Source organism: Schistocerca americana, chromosome 1 (assembly GCF_021461395.2).
Source record: "Schistocerca americana isolate TAMUIC-IGC-003095 chromosome 1, iqSchAmer2.1, whole genome shotgun sequence".
NCBI classification, from domain to species: domain Eukaryota; kingdom Metazoa; phylum Arthropoda; class Insecta; order Orthoptera; family Acrididae; genus Schistocerca; species Schistocerca americana.
In genome coordinates, this window is record NC_060119.1 from 818,624,093 (window position 1) to 818,641,921 (window position 17,829).

General features: G+C 37.7%; 1 protein-coding gene across 2 annotated transcripts in view; it reads left to right on the forward strand.

The window, feature by feature from the left end:
- Positions 1-17,829, forward strand: part of LOC124546164 (aminopeptidase Ey-like) — a 225,205-nt gene that overhangs the window by 193,467 nt on the left and 13,909 nt on the right. For both annotated transcript variants that reach the window (XM_047125016.1, XM_047125017.1), the window contains exons 15-17: positions 2,044-2,190; positions 7,990-8,118; positions 10,294-10,375. In XM_047125016.1, coding sequence (XP_046980972.1) covers positions 2,044-2,190; positions 7,990-8,118; positions 10,294-10,375 — 358 coding nt within the window. The remainder of the gene's footprint in view (positions 1-2,043; positions 2,191-7,989; positions 8,119-10,293; positions 10,376-17,829) is intronic.

The following is a 17,829-nucleotide window of genomic DNA, read 5'->3' on the forward strand; positions in this document are numbered from 1 at the left end:
ACAACAAAAAAAGCAGTGAACCAGAAATGATTAATTTCAATGATGCCATGAAATTTGGTGTAGATGTTCTAGACATGATGCACAGCAACTACTCACCCAACCAGTGAACAAGGAAGTGGCCAGTGGCAATATTTCACATTCTGTTATCAATGAGCTGCACAAATTCCTGCATTATGTATTTACATAAGGGTACAATGTCAAGATTTGAGTTCATGAAGGGCATAGAAATGAGCTTCATCAGAAGACATATACAGAGAACGCTACAGATTCCAAACTTACCAGATGAACTTAGGAAAACTGTTTCAGATATTTTGGGTGAAGAGCAGCGAGATGGTGGTCCAACAAAAACCAAAAGTGATGACAAGCTAGAAAAGAGAAAACATTTTCATTACTACCCCTGCACACTGAACAGAATGATGGCTTGCAAGTGTGTGATATGTGATAAACCTAATCGCCTACAACGTTTCATGAAAATATGTGAAATATGTGCAGAAAGCTTGTAATTTTTTCTTTACTTCCACAAGTGCATGAAATGTGATAAACCCAACTGCTTACAGTGTACCATGAAAATATGTTAAATATGTGCAGAAAGTTTGTTATTTTTTTGTTACTTCAATATATATCAATATATCACATCAACTTTACAAAATATTTCACTGGAAACCCTAGGATTTAATTTTTTTAATTTTTCAAAAGAATAACTAAGTTTATAAATTATTTCATGAAGAAAAGGTATGTAATTTTTGCATGTTATAATGCAAATTATGATTTGAACACAATAATAATATTAGTATTAATATTTCATCACACTTTTAAACTGTTATTAATTTTCAATATCGATTTAAGTGAACATAAATTGCAAAGTTTGGTAATCTTAGTCTCCCAGATGGATGTTACCACCAGCACAAATTTATTACATGTAACCAGATAAGGGTTGCCACATACACACCATCTGATTTAACATTCATATGGAACAACAAAGAACTGAAAATGGATACTTTAAAATTTCAACAGCAGAATAAAGTATCTATAACAGCCACCAATAGTTAAATTGTACACGACATTACCATGTTGCTAAAATTAATTTTCAAATTCCTTGGAAGCTTTAATTGCCATTGAGCATTAATGGGTTCAGCTTGCTCTATGCACCTGTCACACCCTTTTTGACTAAAATGTAATATCCATACACTAAATGGAAAAATATTTCCATTCCAGCAATGTACAAAATATTGACATTCACCTTGCAATGTAACCAGAATATGGGCTCAAAGTCAACAGTCAATCATTATGAAATGGATAATAAACTGTTGAATCAACTGAGAGGATTTGCTAATAGTTTGGTGACAACTGCACAAATTAGACTCAATCTTGAACCCATGAAGTCAACTAGGATTGTCGACAACCATTTGATAGAAGCTTCATTAAAAGCAAATGTGCCAGTTATGAGGCATCATTTCACATTATAATTATGACCTGACATGACTGGTGTTCATTGGGGGAACACTGAACACCATCATACAACACATTTTGTTTCCATTCCTATGCTTTAATGGATACATGCTCTTCTCAGCAGGGCACCATTCATGTACACTTTTCTTACATTACCCAATGATTCTAAGCCATTCATCAACTCCCAAAGCCACAAAACCAGCACCAGTGTGTCAAACCCCTCCCCATTGAATATGCATGGTACATTATAGTGTCTGCTTCAGTCAATAACACTGACAACATCCTAAACTATTTGTGAGAACAGCTGGAGACACTATGAAAATTTATCTCCTATGATAATAACCAACACTTTTATGACTATATCTATACCTCACTACAGAACTAAAATAGTTGGAAAATCTTATAGAAGATAGTAAAATTTTTATCTTAAATTTTATCTGTAGGTGAATGTCACTGTGATTTTTACCACACACAGCATACAACTTGTACATAATATGAATGCTACTTCTGTCATTGGAATAATAGATTCAGGGTGTTCATTTTGCTACACCACAGGATAATTTGATGTGTACAGGACACATTTTCTTTTTGCAGGCACTGTCTTGTTCTGAAATGGGGTGACCGTGAGATCTGGGATGACACTCTGCTGTGGGCTCTAGGCCACAATGATAATAGACACCCAGACAAGAATCTGCTGACCAGGATAGCTGCCTGCACACGTGATAAGGATAGAATGAACAAGTACGTTTGTGAGCTTTTTGTACAATGAGGGCACTAAAGTCATGGGAAAGCATTGGATGTGATGTTAAAAGCAAGCTTCTGTAATGAGATCAAAGATCATCATAGAATGTCAGGATTCTTTGTGAGGCTAAGGGTCTCTGATCACTCAGGTATTACTGGTAATGAACAACAAGACAAGCTAGCCATGATAGGGGCAACAACCTTATTTGCTGGGCCACAACCTGTCCAGTACCTAAGGTGATGGTAAAATTGGAGCTGTATGTTTATGTTTATTTATTAGCCACTCAGCATGTTTACCATGCAATTAGCTTCCTCAAAACACATTTTACACATTCATAAAAGTATAGTTGTTACTAATTTTTACATTATGCATGATTATACATCTTTCTAGTAGTTAGTAATTTTTACATTTTACATACATCATCATTTTACACATACACACAAATAAATAAACTTCTTACTAATCAGAAGATTTCAGTAATAATCATATAGTTTACATTCAAGAATTAATTACAGTTTTTCACATTTTGAGTGATTGTGGCAGTTTATTATATAACTTTAGACTTAGGTGTTCATAACTGTTGTGTGTCAATGACAGCCTAGAATATGGTATATCAAGCATGCAGTTGTTTCTAGTGCTGTGAAAATGTAAATTCATTCTCTGTGTAAATTATTGTATATTTTCTTTTACGTATATTAAGCAGTTATACATATAGAGACTTGGAAGTGTCATTATGTTTAATAGGCTGAAGTGCTCCTTACATGTTTCTCTTGGACCCAATCCTTGTATACATCTAATTGCTTTTTTTGCCATTTTAATACACAGTATGTGCCTGTTGAATTACCCCATAACAGAATCGCATATTGTAGCTGTGACTGAAAGAATGCATAAGAGCAAAGCATCAATGAACTTTTACTGACAGATTATCTTAGTTTATACAGCAGGAATATCATATGTTAAAGTCTGCCTGTCAACTTTTATTCCAAAAACTTTGACACTGCGATTCTCTTCTTTCTGTATCTTCAGATTAACATAAATTTCCTCCGTTTTTGTGTTGTTTATACATAACTGGTTGGCAATACACCACACCCTACATTTTTCAAAAAGTTCATTATTTTTGTTTACCACCTCTGCATACTCTCACCTGTGGGGATCATGGTCATATCATCAGCATGTAAGACATTTTTGCAGGCTGTACAGTTTGAGAAGTCATTAACATAGACAATAAAGAGGAAGAGTCCAAGAATGGAGTCCTGTGGAACCTCTCTTAATTTTCATTACTTCTGACCTTTCATTGTTCATATACACTAACTATTGTCTGTTATTTAGATATGATTTAATCAAATTAAGTGGCTTGTCTGCAATACCATAATATTCTAATTTTTTAACAATTATCTCATGTGATACTGAATCAGATGCTTTGCTTAAGTCTATGAGGCTGCATATGTGGCCTGTTGCCTTTCAAAAGCATTGTGGATTTCAGTTATCAGGCTTCCAATAGCTCTTATCATTGATTGATTAGTTCTGAATCCAAACTGGCTGTCATTAAGTAATTAATTGCTCTCAACATACATGTAAATCTCTGTGTGTAAACAGCTCTCTATGATTTTGGCCAGTATAGGGACAATTGGTATTGGTCTATAGTTATCTGGTATTTCTCTGACACCCTTTTTGTATATGGGGAGTGTAACTGTGATTTTAAGGCAATCTGGGAAAATGACAACATCAAGGATTTTATTTGCAAGGTAGAGTAGAGGAGTTTATTACAAATTCTGTTCTAGAGTTATTCAGCTTGTTTACAGAATTATTTATATCTGTAGCAGTTATTCTACACCTGTTAAATATTTTATCTGTTTTTTTTCTGTGATTACTTAAACTGACACTTTTTGGTACATGGGCACTTACTGAATTTATGATGCGTTCATTGAAAGTGTTACAATTAATTGGGTAATTGATTTCTTCCTTTCTCATGTTTATCTCACTTTTGACAATGTTTCAGGCAGCTTTACATTTGTTTTTAGAATTTAAAATATCCTCTTCATTTGCTTTCATTTTTGCTGCTTTAATATCAGATTTGTATATTTTTCATAATTTTATATATCTATTCTTGTTTTCTTAACTGCCTTCAATTTTGTCCTTCAGCATGAGTAAAGGGATTCTGATTTTATTGAGATGTGCAGTGTACCACTTTTTTGTATGTTGTGGTTTATGCATATTGCTAGGGTTACATCTGTTAGTAATAAGAGAGCAGTTACTGTCTAATGTACTTCTTATATTGGTTATGAATGCAGGAAAGCTTTCGTTTATATCTTTATTGATGGTTAGTATTCTAGCCCATTCTACTCTACTCAGTTCATTTCTCATTATTTCAATGTTCTCTTCCTTGAGAACTCTATATGTAATTATATGGTATCATCAAATGTCAGATTTCCAGTTTTGTTCCATATGCCATCATGATCAGATAGACATAATTTGATGGTGTCCCACTCTACTTGATTCCTACACACATTGTTAATTATATTGTCAAGGCATGCCTCCATTCTGGTCAGTTTTTCATTGAAGCATTAGTAATTCATTGATCTTAAGATTTTTAGGATGTGTACCACAGTTTTTCTCTTTACTCTAACATCTATATTAATGTCTCTTGTGATAAATGTTTTATATTGCTTACATCTGACAGTCAATAAAATTAATTCAGACAGTTTTTCTGTGAATATCTCCTCATCAGAGGCTGGTGGTCAGTTAACTGTTGCAATATTGAGTTTCTGAGTGTGTATAACCAAGGCAGATGCTTCAAAAAGTTCTTCAACAGGCAGGCTTGTGGGTCTATGATTGAATATTTTAGATTCAAATTTTTGTTGTAAATGGACACTCCACCATGGTCATTGTTTGGTCTACAGTAGTTTGTTGCCAGTGATTAGCCAAATGGTAAAAATAAGCTTATTTCTGCACTTTTAATCCAATGTTCATTCACACAGAGAATGACACTGTTAATTTCCTCTAGCCAGTACTGTAGTTCACTGACTTTGTTTCTTAGGGATTGCACATTTATATGTACCAAAAGTGTTCATTTTTACTACTAAATAGTACATTGCTTACACTCGACTTAGTTTGATTATTAACTTTAAGTGTGTTTTTTGTATTATGTTCTGAAGCTCTTTGTTTTGACAAAGTCTGACACATTTCAGGCTTGGTCAGCCTTATATGTTTCCCTGATCTGGTTCTGAGTTTTGAGACATATTTTCTAAATTGTTGATACAAGATGTATTATTTACCATACTAATTATTTTTTGGGCCAGCAGTGTCTTTACTAACCCACTTAGGCCTTGAACATGTCTAGTATGACAAGTTCTCAAGCAGTTACAATCGTCAAATGGTTACAACTGAGACATTCCTTAATATCTAACAGCATTAAATTTTTAAACTATTTGCAAATTGTTTCAAAATACTTGGTAGTTTTGGTTATTTTTCTGTTTACACATGATGAGTCAATTAAATTGTAGCAATGAGGTATTTTAAATAACATAATGTTTGTGTTTGTTAACTTTCTCAGTGTTGTCTTCAGAGCTGCAGCTGTTTCATTGTGGTATACATCATTGGAACCACCTATAATAACTAAGCCACTCTTTGACAGATTACTGGTCTTCAGTGTTGGTGAGGATCTGGTTGAATATTGCTCCAGGCTTCACTATGTCTTCAATTTTAATGTTTTTTTGAGTTGTCAAGATCTTTGCTTTTGTAGTCATTCCTCTTCCAAAACCAACAGAGTAGATTCTAATGTATGTTGTTTTTTTGTCTTGGTATTTCTTGATTCTGTGTTCCACCTTGTTCTTTATCTGTTGCATTTGATACATCGATTGTTTTACTCAATTTCAAAACAGGCACCATCAATTATGGGTTGCTGCAAATTTTTTGCTGTGGTTTTTATTAGATGATTTAAATACAGCTGCACTTTTGTGCCACAATCCATGCTGTTCTGTTTCTTATGTTTGGCTTCAGATGTGATTGTGTAATTTTCATTATATTCAGGTCCATTATAATTGGGTATGTTACATATTTTAGGCCTAATAGTATCTGACCTGTATTCATTACAATTCCAGTTTTTTATGGTTATCTCCTGTCCTTTTAGTGAAGGATTTACTTTCTCTCATCAAAAATGGAACATGTTTACACATTCCATGCACTCAACACCACTTGTCACAGTTTTGTGGCATCTTCAACAATGTTTATTGGTCCTGTTGTCTGTATTTTTACTACTCAAATTTTCTATTACCACATCACTATACATTGGAGATTCGCAGTGTTGTTTTTGCTGTGTAGGTTCATCATTTTTAGCTTTAATCCACGAATTTCATCTAATAGAAACACTATAATATTGTCTTTGCTGTTTACATTTTCGTGCATTTTATCTAGCTATATCAGTATGCAGCACATAGAACTTTTGGCTAAGATGCAAAAACAACAGAAACATGGGAATTTAATGGTGCCAAAACCAGTTCTGCGACACTGGGTTTGAATAGGTGCCAGATTAAACCCATGCTGAGTTTAATGGCTGGCTTTGGGAACTTCATATAACATCTATACATGACGGCAATAGAGAAAGAAGCTCTTGAGTGTAGACTCTGTGGTAAACAGGGATGAAACTGCACTACATTTAATCTTCCAATGCAAAGCCCTGCCTGGAGGCCAAAAGACACAAAATAATTGGGTCACTAATTCCTGAAGAGATTGTGCCTAACAAAGACATAAAGGCTCTCCTACTGTCCCTCAAGGGTGCTGAATAGCCTTATTAGAGGGGCAGAGAGAGATACTGCACAATAAACTTAAATTGGTATAGGCAACATGGTGCTACGTCCACTGTTGCTTTGTCCCCTTCTTTAAATTGAGTCAAATCAAAAACAATGTCTACACTTGTACTATATATCCCATCTAGCTACAACATTTGGATATCTTACATGGCATGTATTCTAAAGGAACAGCCCTTCCTGTAGCATCTGAATCCTCAGTTTATCACTGCTGGCATCTGAAATTTTTGCAGATATTTTACTGTTGTTAATTTAGTAATGACACACATAAATTGTGGTCTTTTTACTATTCAACATCCGTAGAGGAATAATAAAGACTGTTGAATATTAATATACAATTCTTCAGCCATGTTATAAAGAGAGAATTAATCAACAGGCCTTCATTAGTAAATACAAAAGCAAATGTACTTTTATTATATACTACATGAAATCAACCAATGCACTGATAATGAATTATGAATCTTTTTTCAGTGTTTTATTGGTCTAAAGTGGAAACACAAGTGTGGATGTGCATGATATGTAGAAAGAAGTATTTTTATTAAGGCTAATCAATTTATAACACAACTTTGATTCATGTGTGTGCTATATGTTTGTTTACCTTCAAACAACAGAAAATCCAGGATGGAATAATGGTAACATTATGAATAGGATAGATTGCTACTCACGATGTAGTGGATATGCTGAGTCACAGGTAGGCACATCAAAAAAACTGTTGAACAAGTAAGCTTTTGGCCAGAAAGATCTTCATCACAATTAGGTAAAAACAAACTCACACACACACACACACACACACACACACACACACACACACAGCAACACTCACACACACACACACACACACACACACACACACACACACACACACACACACACACACACACACATATACACAGTTCAGACATACATGACCACAGTCTCTGGCTGCCAAGGTCAGACTCATTGAAGCCCATCACAAACTTTATACTCACCAGGAGGTGTACTTTCTTTTTACAGATTCTTAGAGGCAGTTCTGCTGAAGTATGCCCTGAGTGATGACGATGTGCTGACTGCTATTGACAGAATAAAGGACCACTACCTACTTTTTAACTATGTTTCTGACAAATGGTTTGAAATTAAAAAAAAGTAAGTAAGCCATAAACTATGGTTAAGGATCATTACAAATTATAAACAAGTAATTGTGCTTAATATTACACTCACAGACATGAAAACATGTTACCATGTTCACTTTGGTTACACCCTAACCACAATTCTAAAATTATTTTAAAAAAGCAGTCTTGATCATATATGAGTTATTTATTACGAACAGTTTCAATCTCTTATAGAATCATCATTGGACTATTTTACTCCTTGGTGACAGCAGGAGACATTGCTTAGGAGCCAGTTACCTCAGTGTTCCTCATACCTCTCCAAAGTGGCCTGCTCCACACCATCATGCCCTGCTGTCACCAAGGAGTAAAACTGTCTACTGATGATCCTGTAAGAGATTGAAGCTAGTCACTGAATGAAGTAAGTAATTTATGTGTGTTCAAGACTGCTTTCATTGAAACAGTTTTATCATAGTTTGTAAGTCACCGTGCCACATTGTCTGTTGATTTTTATTTTTTATTATTTGCTATAATCTGGCTGGTTGGAAAATTAGACATCATACATTTACAAACAGCCAATTTTGGATGGCAAACACACTCCCACATGAGCCAGTAACTGAAGTCCTGACCATTAGCCCTATCTGTTCTCCCACACTGTTTTTAATTCATTCACTTCCAAAATGTTCTAATTACAAAGAGGTTGCTGCATGTGAACATTTATGTATGATAGAGATAATTTATTTCAATTTAAATTCAAATATCATGACCCTATGTGTTCTGATGCTCTCACAATACAATTGCAGTCACTCTTGAGCTTATATGAGTTTACCATTGCTGATTACTTGTTGTATGTTCACTTTTTAATTCTGTAACAACTTCCCTGATATCAAATTAATCTTGATCTTCAAAATGATTGTTTTAACCACAATTGATTTTCTCACACCTATACACATCCTACTTGGATGATGGCTCTGGTTTGACTGACACAATCTTTTGCACCAAATTATCTCCAGTTGCCAATCCATTCCTTCTAGAACTATGGAGTAACCCTGTCAGTGATGCCACTGCACTGTAGCAAAGAAGTGTGGGGGTGGATTCGATGCATCAAGTACAGGATCAATGTCTGTACCCTTACAAGTTTTATCGACCACTACTTTTCCTTGGACACTGTTCAAAAAATTTCTTAAGCTCTTACAAAATTGTCTTAGAAATAAAGTTTATGTTTTATAGTTGACATTTCTTTAACATAAAAAAAACTAATTCCTATGCACTTTCAAGAACTTACCACGAAAAATTAAATGAAATGTATCAACTGAAAAACTGAACAAGTTCTTTCACATATGGTGAACAAATAGTCATTCCAATTATTCTTTAATAATCATTAAGAGGTATCATATTACAGTTGTAGGTGATAAATAATGTTATTGCAAGATAATTGACATAAAAACCAGCCCACTCTAGTTGGGTTGTTGGTAGATATTGTGTTGTAACCTAAACACTTATCTCTTAGTTTTATTTTCCATTTGTATTTTAGGAGAAAAAATCTTCTTTGAAAAAAGCCACTGCCGCTGCTCCTTCTTCACTAATCAGCTGCTGTTTTTATACAACATTTTAAAGAAAGCATCTGTGAAACTTTACGCAGGCTACTATGAGCTGCATACATACTAGCAAAATCAGGATCTATCATATACAAATATTAGAGATACACTGAATTCACAATTTTTGAGGTCAAATGTTCTGATAAATTGTAGATCAGATGATTAATAAGCTATTCTTTTACTCTGATGTTCAATATTTGGAGATTTTCAATTTCCTTTGTATTGACCTCTGGCAACATGCCACAGACTTTTGCACCAGACTATAAAACTACATTGTGAACACTAGAAGGTACTACATAGTCATTAAGGACATTATTTTTACTTCAAGTATTGCGGGTGTGAATTGAAGAGTGCATCCAAAATTCATTGTTGTTATTAACCAGAAGTACCATTATGGCATAAGGCTAAATGTGTTGGGATGAAAGTGCAAGAACCGATAGGTTCCTGAAGAGGAATCTGTAAGATATTTGGTTGTTAGTTTTACATATTATTCTGGTTGCATGTACTGTAGAATAAATATTTTTTTTTTTATATTAACAGCATTGCCCCAGAAGATCATGCCATAAAATATTACTAAGAGGAAGTTTACATTGCTTCTCATTTGATTGTTCCAGGTATCAGGAAAAGCGTCTGGTGTTTGAAGAGATTGTGTTCAAAACAACTTCTAAGTTTGTGACTTCTGATGGATATGATCTAGTAAGTATTAACATGAAGCAACCACACATTATAACAATGGAAGGATGTGATTTCTCTTTATTAAGCTAGTTATTATAATGAAAATGTTATGTACAAGAAGTACACATTACCAACTCTAGGATGGAATGTAACAATACCAGAGAAGGAAAGTTGCTACTCACCACATAGCGGAGATGCTTAGTCACGATAGGCACAACAAAAAGAGTCACACAATTATAGCTTTCGGCCATTGAGGCCTTAGTCAGCAGTACACACACACACACACACACACACACACACACACACACACACACACACAAACACGCGCGCGCTCACGCTCACGCAAATGCAACTTGCACACAACCCTGCAGTCTGCAGTCTCAGAGAACTGAAACCATACTGTGAGCAGCAGCACCAGTGCATGATGGGAGTGACGACTGGGTAGGGGTAACGAGGACGCTAGAGCACGGAGGGGGAGGGATAGTATTGTGTGAGTGGTGGACAGTGAAGTGTTTCAGTTTAGACGGAGGGCAGGAGAGAAGGTGCAGAGGGGCGAGGGGGTGAGTAGCGGAAAGGAGAGAAGTAAAAAGAAAAAATTAAAAGACTGGGTATGGCGGTGAAATAATGGCTGTGTAGTGCTGCAATGGGAATAGGGAGGGGGCTGGATAAGTGAGGACAGTGACTAACGAAAGTTGAGGCCAGGAGGTTTACGAGAACGTAGGATGTATTGCAGGGAAAGTTCCCACCTGCGCAATTCTGAAAAGCTGGTGTTGGTGGGAAGGATCCATATGGCACAGGCTGTGAAGCAGTCATTGAGATGAGGGATATCATGTCTGGCAGCGTGTCAAGCAACAGGGTGGTCCACTTGTTTTTTGGCCACAGTTTGTCGGTGGCCGTTCATGTGGACAGACAGCTTGTTGGTTGTCATGCCTATATAGAATGCAGCACAGTGGTTGCAGCTTAGCTTGTAAATCACATGCCTGGTTTCACATGTAGCCCTGCCTTTGATGGGATAGGTGATGTTAGTGACTGGACTCGAGTAGGTGGTGGTAGGAGGATGTATGGGACAGGTCTTGCATCAGGTCTATTACACGGGTATGAGCCATGAGGTAAGGGATTGGAAGCAGGAGTTCTGTAAGGAAGGACGAGTATATTGTGTAGGTTCAGTGGATGGCGGAATACTATGGTAAGAGGGGTGAGAAAGATAGTGGGCAGGACATTTCTCATTTCAAGGCACAATGAGAGGTAATCGAAACCCTGGCAGAGAATGTAATTCAGTTGCTCCAGTCCCATATGGTACTGAGTTACGAGGGGAATGCTCCTCTGTGGCCGGACTGTGGGACTTTGGGAGGTGGTGGGAGCCTGGAAAGATAAGGCACAGGAGATTTGTTTTTGTACAAGGATGGGAGGATAATTATGGTCAGTTATGAACCTTTCCTCCAGAACCTTAGTCCCACAGAAATATCAGTCTTTTCCAAGGGCCTCACTTTTTGCCCCACTCCTAAATTCAACCAAGCAGGTCTAGTTACAGATCTTCTCTCCTTCTCCCGGTCCCTACAGTGGAAACACTTTTTCGCCACCAACCCGACCAATCAGACTCAACCAAAGACCAATATTGAACCTTGCCTAACTCAGTTCACTCCTCCATCCAACCCCACTGCCTCCAGAAAAACCCCTGTTAACTTTCCAGAATTTCTTAACCTCAAACCTTGCCTCACCATCATTCCCCTAATCCCTCACCATGCAAACTAACCTTACATCCGCAGAAAGAACTGCAGTCCACCATCTAAAAACTGATGCGGACCTTATAATCCTACCTGCAGGCAAAGGCTTCACCACTGTTGTTTTGAAGTGCAAGGATTACGTGGCAGAAGGACTCTGTCAGCTGTCAGATACTTCCACCCACAAACTTTGCCACAGTGATCCCGTTCCAGTAATCCAGCAGGATCTCCAGTCACTACTCAAATCCTTAGGACCATCCCAGAACCTCTCCCCAGAGTCCATCTCTCTACTTAAGCCTACCACTCCCCACACTCCCACCTTCTACATGCTTCCTAAAGTCCATAAACCCAACCACGAAGGATGCCCCATTGTGGCTGGTTACTGTGCCCCTACTGAGAGAATATCTGCTCTCGTAGACCAACACCTTCAACCTATTACCCGGAACCTATCCTCCTGTATAAAAGATACCAACCATCTCCTCACCAACTCTCCACAGTTCCTGTCCCTTTACCACATGGTGCCCTGCTCGTCACTATTGATGCCACCTCCCCGTACACTAACATTCCTAATGCCCATGGCCTTAAGGCTATCGAACACTACCTTTCCAGATGCCCTATGGATTCCAAAGCAACAACCTCCTTACTAGTCTCCATGACCAACTATATCCTCACCCACAATTACTTCTCCTTTGAAGGCATTACCTACAAACAAATCTGCAGTATGGTTATGGGCACCCACATGGCTCCAACCTATGCTAACCTATTTATGGACCATCTAGAGGAATCCTTCCTAAAAACCCAGTATCCTAAACCCTCACCTGGTTCAGATTCATTGATGATATCTTTGTTATCTGGATTGAAGGTGAGGAAACCTTATTCACATTCCTCCAGAACCTCAGCAACTTCTCCCCCATTTGCTTCACCTGGTCCTACTCAACCCAACAAGTCACCTTCCTAGATATTGACCTCCACCTCAGAGATGGCTACATCAGTACCTCCGTCCATATCAGACCTACTAACCACCAGCAATAACTCCACTTCAACAGCTGCCACCCATTCCTTAGCAAGAAGTCCCTTCTGTACAGCCTAGCCACCCATGGTCATAGCATCTGCAGTGACGAGCAGTCCCTCTCAAAATATACCGAGGGTCTCACTGAAGCCTTCACTGACCGTAATTATCCTCCCATCCTTGTACAAAAACAAATCTCCTGTGCCTTATCTTTCCAGTTTCCCACCACCTCCCAAAGTCCCACAGTCCGGCCACAGAGGAGCAATCCCCTCAGAACTCAGTACCATACGGGACTGGAGCAACTGAATTACATTCTCCGCCAGGGTTTCGATTACCTCTCATCGTGCCTTGAAATGTGAAATGTCCTGCCCACTATCTTTCCCACCCCTCCTACCGTAGTATTCCGCCATCCACTGAACCTACACAATATACTCGTCCTTCCTTACAGAACTCCTACTTCCAATCCCTTACCTCATGGCTCATACCCGTGTAATAGACCTGATGCAAGACCTGTCCCATACATCCTCCTACCACCACCTACTCGAGTCCAGTCACTAACATCACCTATCCCATCAAAGGCAGGGCTATATGTGAAACCAGGCATGTGATTTACAAGCTAAGCTGCAATCACTGTGCTGCATTCTATGTAGGCATGACAACCAACAAGCTGTCTGTCTGCATGAACGGCCACCGACAAACTGTGGCCAAAAAACAAGTGGACCACCTTGTTGCTTGACACGCTGCCAGACACGATATCCCTCATCTCAATGACTGCTTCACAGCCTGTGCCATATGGATCCTTCCCACCAACACCAGCTTTTCGGAATTGCGTAGGTGGGAACTTTTCCTGCAATACATCCGATGTTCCCGTAAACCTCCTGGCCTCAACCTTCGTTAGTCACTGTCCTCACCCATCCAGCCCCTCCCTGTTCCCATTGCAGCACTACACAGCCATTATTTCACCGCCACACCCAGTCTTTTAATTTTTTCTTTTTACTTCTCTCCTTTCCGCTACTTACTTCCTCCCACCTCTGCACCTGCTCTCCTGCCCTCCATCTAAACTGAAACATTTCACTGTCTGCCACTCCCACCATACTATCCCTCCCCCTCTCTGCTCCAGCCTCCTCGTTACCCTCACCCAGTCGCCACTCCCATCATGCACTGGTGCTGCTGCTCGCAGTGTGGTTTCAGATCTCTGAGCCTGCAGACTTGTGTGCAAGTTGCATTTGCATGAGTGTGTGTGTGTGTGCATGCATGCGTGTGTGTGCGTGCGTGTGTGTATGTGTGTCTACTGCTGACTAAGGCCTTAATGGCTGAAAGTTATAATTGTGTGAATCTTTTTGTTGTGCCTATTGCGACTCAGCATCTCCACTATATGGTATTGTTACATCTCCGCTATATGGTATTGTTACATTACCAACTCTATAAGATTACCACTTATCACAAGGTAATCGCAGTATCCTTAACAAAAATTAGTTTGTTCTCTCAATGGATGTTTTGACTGAGCTGGCTGTAGTTTCATTTGTTCAGCAATTGCTAGGCTACAAAATGCGTTCAAACTGAATAACATTAAGCAGATAGGTACAACTACAAGACTGTCAGACAAAGCTTTTGGCCAAACAGGCCTTCATCAGAACAGACAAAACACACACACACACACACACACACATACACACACACACAAACACATGACCACAGTCTCTGACTGCCAAGGCAGACTCACTTATTGTTGTGCCTATCTGTGACCCAGCATCTCCACTATATAGTGAGTACCAATTTTCCTTTTCATAATATTGTCATTACTCCATCCTGGATTTTCCAGAAACACCACCCTTTTCATAGATGACACTACCATTGCCAATAATAAGACACCTAACTGGCCTGTAAAACACCACTATCACTACCTTTCGAGATATTTTACATTAGTTTACATCAAACGGTCTAAATCTTGATGTCAGCTCTGAAATTTGCTTAGTTTTACCAACAGAAATGCAGGATAAAGAGAGACTGCGGTGGGCTTTTCAAAATTTATGGGACTACACATTAGCATTAATTCACACTCATCTGTCCACATCATTGAGCTACAGTGCACGGAAAACAGAATTTAGCAGCCCTCAATGACTTTATCTGGGGTGACATTTATCCATTTTTTGGGAATTCATTTATATTTCAGTTCTGTATCAATATGTTCTTTCTTAAATTTATTTAAAGTTGAGTAACATTCAGTTATACTCTCATGCCTAAACCAGAATTATTTCTAAATCTGCAGGCAGGGTTATGAATGATATTCAACGATTAGTACTGAAAGCATGATTATTACTGCAGCCAACATACAACCAGAACAGAACAGAGTTCCTGAATGGAAAGTGCAACTGTTTTCACAATCATTACAAACATAATATTAGGAAAAGGACAGTTGCTACTCAATATACAGGAGAGTAGCAACTACCTTTTTTGTAATATTGTCATTACTTTATCCTGGATTTTATGTTGTTTGATTTCATTACAAAAATAATATATTTCATGAATCTACCAGAAATGACAGAATCTAATAACAATTTCTGATAGTGAAGTTGGAACTGGCAACCCACAGTAATCCAACCACTGATGCTAGCTGCTAACCCACATGCATGCACACAATTTATGGCATTGCTCCTTCTCCTGGAAAAACAGTGACCCACTGTTTCAGAAGTTCTTACTGGAGGTGGCTACAACACATTGGATCCAGATATGTCAATGGGCCTCTGTATGGCAGATCCTCACATTCTGGTTGTGTTGTTACATCTTCTTCATTACCATAAGCTTCTATTTTATTTTATTTATTCATATATCCATCTGTAGACAATAAATATTGCATGACTCTTCTCCAACAGTACATGTAAATTTACGGGAAACAATTTGTGCAAAAGGGACATACAGATTTATACATTAATTCGTACAAAGTCTAAAACATACAAAATTGTACAAAAAATGTACAAAGAATAACACTTGGCCATACAAGACACAGTAATACAACTTTTTATAAATGTATACTAACAGTATTGTAACTGCATAATCTGTTTGCTTTAAGGTTTTACTTTTGTCTTTCCTAAACAGGAAGCCCTTACATTCACTACAATAATTCAGTAAAGATTTTACCACATCAGATACACAGAATTAACAGAAACTTTAGGGAATGAAAGACAGTGTTTGCAAATTTGCCTTAATATAAACATTATCAGAATTATTTATTGGCCTAAATAGTCATTTACCAAGTAAAAACATTGTTCAAGTAGAAATTCTTTAAATTCTACTTTAAATCTGTTTTCATCTTCTAACTTTCTGATGTTGGCTGGTAGTATGTTGTAGAGTTTTGTACCAATATGGCTCACATGCCTTTGTGTGTGTGTTCTTTTTGTTTGCTGAGTATGGAATGCTGTGCTATTTCAAGTATTTTAGTTATGCAAGTCGGCATTTGTCTGAAAATCTGCAAGGTAGGCCCTAACATATAAAACACATTTGTGTATATATAAGGAAGGTATTGTTTGAACTTTAAGCTTGTTGAATAAGAGTTTGCATGGTGTCCTTGGGTGACTGCGTGTTATTATTCAGATAGCCCTCTTCTGTAACAGAATGATTTGTTTTACACTGCAAGTGATGGAACCCCAAAATATTATTCTGTATGTTGCAAGAGGCTGAAAACAGCCTAAATATGCCATCCTGGCACCCTCTGCAGTACCGACATTTGCAATAATTCTAAGAGCAAATCAGGCTGTGTTAAGTTTCTGCACTAGTTTCATTACATGGTCATTAAAATTAAGATTTTCATCTAATGAATCCCCAGCAATTTTGTTGATGCCACTCTGTCTATGGCCTTGTCACCCAACAACAGATAAAGATTTACATTTTGACATATTTTCTCAAACTGCATATTTCTTTTATTTGCATTTAGTGTCAACTGGTTTGCATTCAACCAAGTGTGGACATTCTTTATTACTTGATCAGTAGTTGTTTGCAGCATTTGCTTTGGTGCATCTATTATCACACTAGTGTCATCTGTGAATAGTATGGCCTTTGCTGCTCCACCTGAGGTGTGAAAGTCATTTATGTAGACAAGGAACAATATGGGACCTAGAATACTGCCTTGCGGCACTCCTATTTCCACCTTCTTTGCATCTGATACTAAATTTATTTTGTGTTTGGAGTAACCTGACATCAGTCCTTCAATCTGTGTTCTGTTTTGTAGGTTTGATTCAAACCACTTTTTCCCTGTCCCATGAATACCGAATGCTTCCAGTTTTTCTAAAAGAATGCCATGATTGACAGTGTCAAATGCTTTGGAGAGATCTAAATATATTCCTACTATGCTGTTGTCTTTAACTATATTTTTGATTACTTGTTCAGTGTAGCACATTAGTGCTGTTTCTGTGTTTTTACCCACCTGGAAGCCATGCTAATTTCTATTTAGTAACGAATGGCCATTTAGATATTTGTTGAGTCTGTGCTTCTTTCTATTATTTTGGAAAATGCTGGAAGGAGGGATATTGGCTGATAGTTTTCTACCTTATGCTTGTCACCATTTTTGAATAATGGCTTCACTTTTGACATTTTCATCCTTTCCGGAAACACTCCTTCACAAAATGATAAGTCGGCTATGTATGCCATGGGCCTTGAGAGTTGTGCAGCTGTCATTGTTATGATATAAACAGGCACCTCATCTACTCCTGCTGACATTTTAGGTTTCAAGCTTTTTATTGCTTTGAACA